Source organism: Merops nubicus, unplaced genomic scaffold (genome assembly GCF_000691845.1).
Source record: "Merops nubicus isolate BGI_N331 unplaced genomic scaffold, ASM69184v1 scaffold10443, whole genome shotgun sequence".
In the NCBI taxonomy this organism is placed as follows: domain Eukaryota; kingdom Metazoa; phylum Chordata; class Aves; order Coraciiformes; family Meropidae; genus Merops; species Merops nubicus.
In genome coordinates, this window is record NW_008598247.1 from 1 (window position 1) to 2,132 (window position 2,132).

At 48.6% G+C, this 2,132-nt stretch overlaps 1 protein-coding gene across 1 annotated transcript; it reads right to left on the reverse strand.

Annotated features, from left to right (window-relative positions):
* Positions 1 to 1,771: 1,771 nt before the first annotated feature.
* Positions 1,772 to 1,955, reverse strand: LOC103769752 (gastrula zinc finger protein XlCGF8.2DB-like; the record flags this gene model as incomplete). The annotated part of the gene is made up of 1 exon (XM_008936987.1): positions 1,772 to 1,955. A coding segment is annotated over exon 1 (184 nt), but the record flags the coding sequence as incomplete, so codon positions are not given.
* Between the last annotated feature and the right edge of the window lie 177 nt (positions 1,956 to 2,132).

Sequence of the window (2,132 nt, forward strand, 5' to 3'; positions counted from 1 at the left end):
TGCCACATGACCTGCCCCCCCCCCTCCTTATGGCCCGAGATACCCCCACCGCCCTGCTGTAGGGGCCGCGACCCACACGACCACTCCGCAACCATCTGTGTCTGTCGTCCCCTCTCCCGTGGCCCTATAGAGCCCCCCCGCACCCCTGTGGGGCCTGGGACCCCTATAGACCAGGCCTCTATAGGCTGGGGCCCCACACCCACCCACTCGGGGGCTTATACTAGTGCATACTGGTCCATACTGGGGCCCCCTATATGAGCTGGGAGACCCTACAGAAGTCTATATAGACACCTGAAGCCCTCCTCCATCTCCTCTCCATTGCTGGACCTGCTGGTGTCAGTTCTGTACTCAGTGATGCCTCCAACAGTGAATCCCCTCATCTACAGCCTGAGGAACCAGGAGCTCAAAGATCCCCTGAGGAAACTAATGGTTCAAATTCTGCAGAGGAAATAAAGTGTCCATCTTCTTCTGCATGTTGCTCCTAATGTTAATCCTTCTGGGCCCAGCCTGTTTTCTGGCATTTTTCCTATTTTGATTTTTTTTTTCTTTTCTTTTTTTTTTTTTTTTTTTTCTAAAAAAATGCAGCAATGTCATTCATCACAGCATTTCTATATTTGGATGTACGAATTTTGTGTTTCACAGTGACCTTGGTGAGCTACGCTCTCTGTACATTGATTTAAAATAGAAACAAAATACTTTGCCACAATATCTGTGCATTTGTGCAAAATAAAAGACCTTTTAATGACTTCATTTTCTGATATGCTTCCTGCAGTACTGCTGTGGAGCAGCAGTTGCTGTGCTTGTGTGCATAGGTGGAGGGGAATAGTCACAGCACAGCAGCCCTCCACAGCAGCATTTCCATCATAGCAAGGGATCTCCTCAGAGCAGTGCCTGAAGGCTCAGGTCTTCTTCCAAGGATGATTCCAAGAACATGTGTAGGAAAGCACCCAATATGGGAAAATGCCAGTGAAGAGCTGTGATGGGTTAACCCTGGCCAAGCACCAGGTGCCACCAAGCCACAATATCACACTCTCCCTTTCCTATCCCTCTGCAAATTAAAAGGGGAAAGTAAAATAAGATGGAGGCAAAAGCCTTCTTTGTAAAAACAAAGGCCATTTAATTGGAAAGGAAAGCCAAGCAATGCTGCATGCAGAAGCAATGGGGAAAAAACAAAACAAAACAAATAAACCCCAAAGACTTGTTCTCTACTTCCCATCCCCAGGCAATGTCTGGCCCCTTCCTGGGAAGCAGGGCTCCAAAACACATAGCGGTTGCTCTGGAGGACCAAGGAGTAGCCCCCACCCTCCACCTCCTTTGTACCAGCTTTATAGTTGAGCTGACATCATACGGTATGGAATATCCCTTTGGTCAGTTTGGATCAGCTGTCCTGGTTATGTTTCCAGGGGAGGTTTCAGTTGGATAATGGGAAGAATTCCTTCCCTGAGGGAGTGGTCAGGCACTGGAAGGGGCTGCCCAGGGAGGTGGTGGAGTCACCATCCCTGGAGGTGTTCAGAAAACGAGCAGATGTAGCACTTGACGCTATGGTCTAATGGTTAGGGAAATGCTGGAATGAAGGTTTTAGGGAAATGCCGGAATGAAGGTTTGACTTGCTGATCCTAGAGGTCCTTTCCAACCATAATGATTGTATGACTGTATGATTTGTGTCCCCCTAGCACAGGCTGGTCCCTGGTGTGGGTGCACATGTGCTCGAGGTGGTGGGAGCTGTGGCTGAAGCTCTTGCTGCACCTGTCACAGACATAGGGTCTCTCACCAGTGCAGATGTGATGGTGTTGGTTGAGGTTGAACTTGGTTGTGAAGCTCTTGCTGCAAGTGCCACATGCAAAGGGCTTCTCTCCATTGTGGATGCAGCGATGTTTGGCGAGGTGGGACTTCCAGGTGAAACTCTTCCCACAGTCAGTGCAGGCAAAGGGCTTCTCCTCAGTGTGGGTGTGCATGTGCTGGGTGAAGGTAGACTTCTGGGTGAAGTTCTCATCACATTCATCACAGACATGCGAATAATAATCCCTTTACCCTGTTACACCCCTACCCTTCTTCCTTTCTGTACCCTGTTAAATAATATATTTCATTTTGTTAACTTTTCAATCGGTGCAAAGCTTTCATTACCCCTGCCT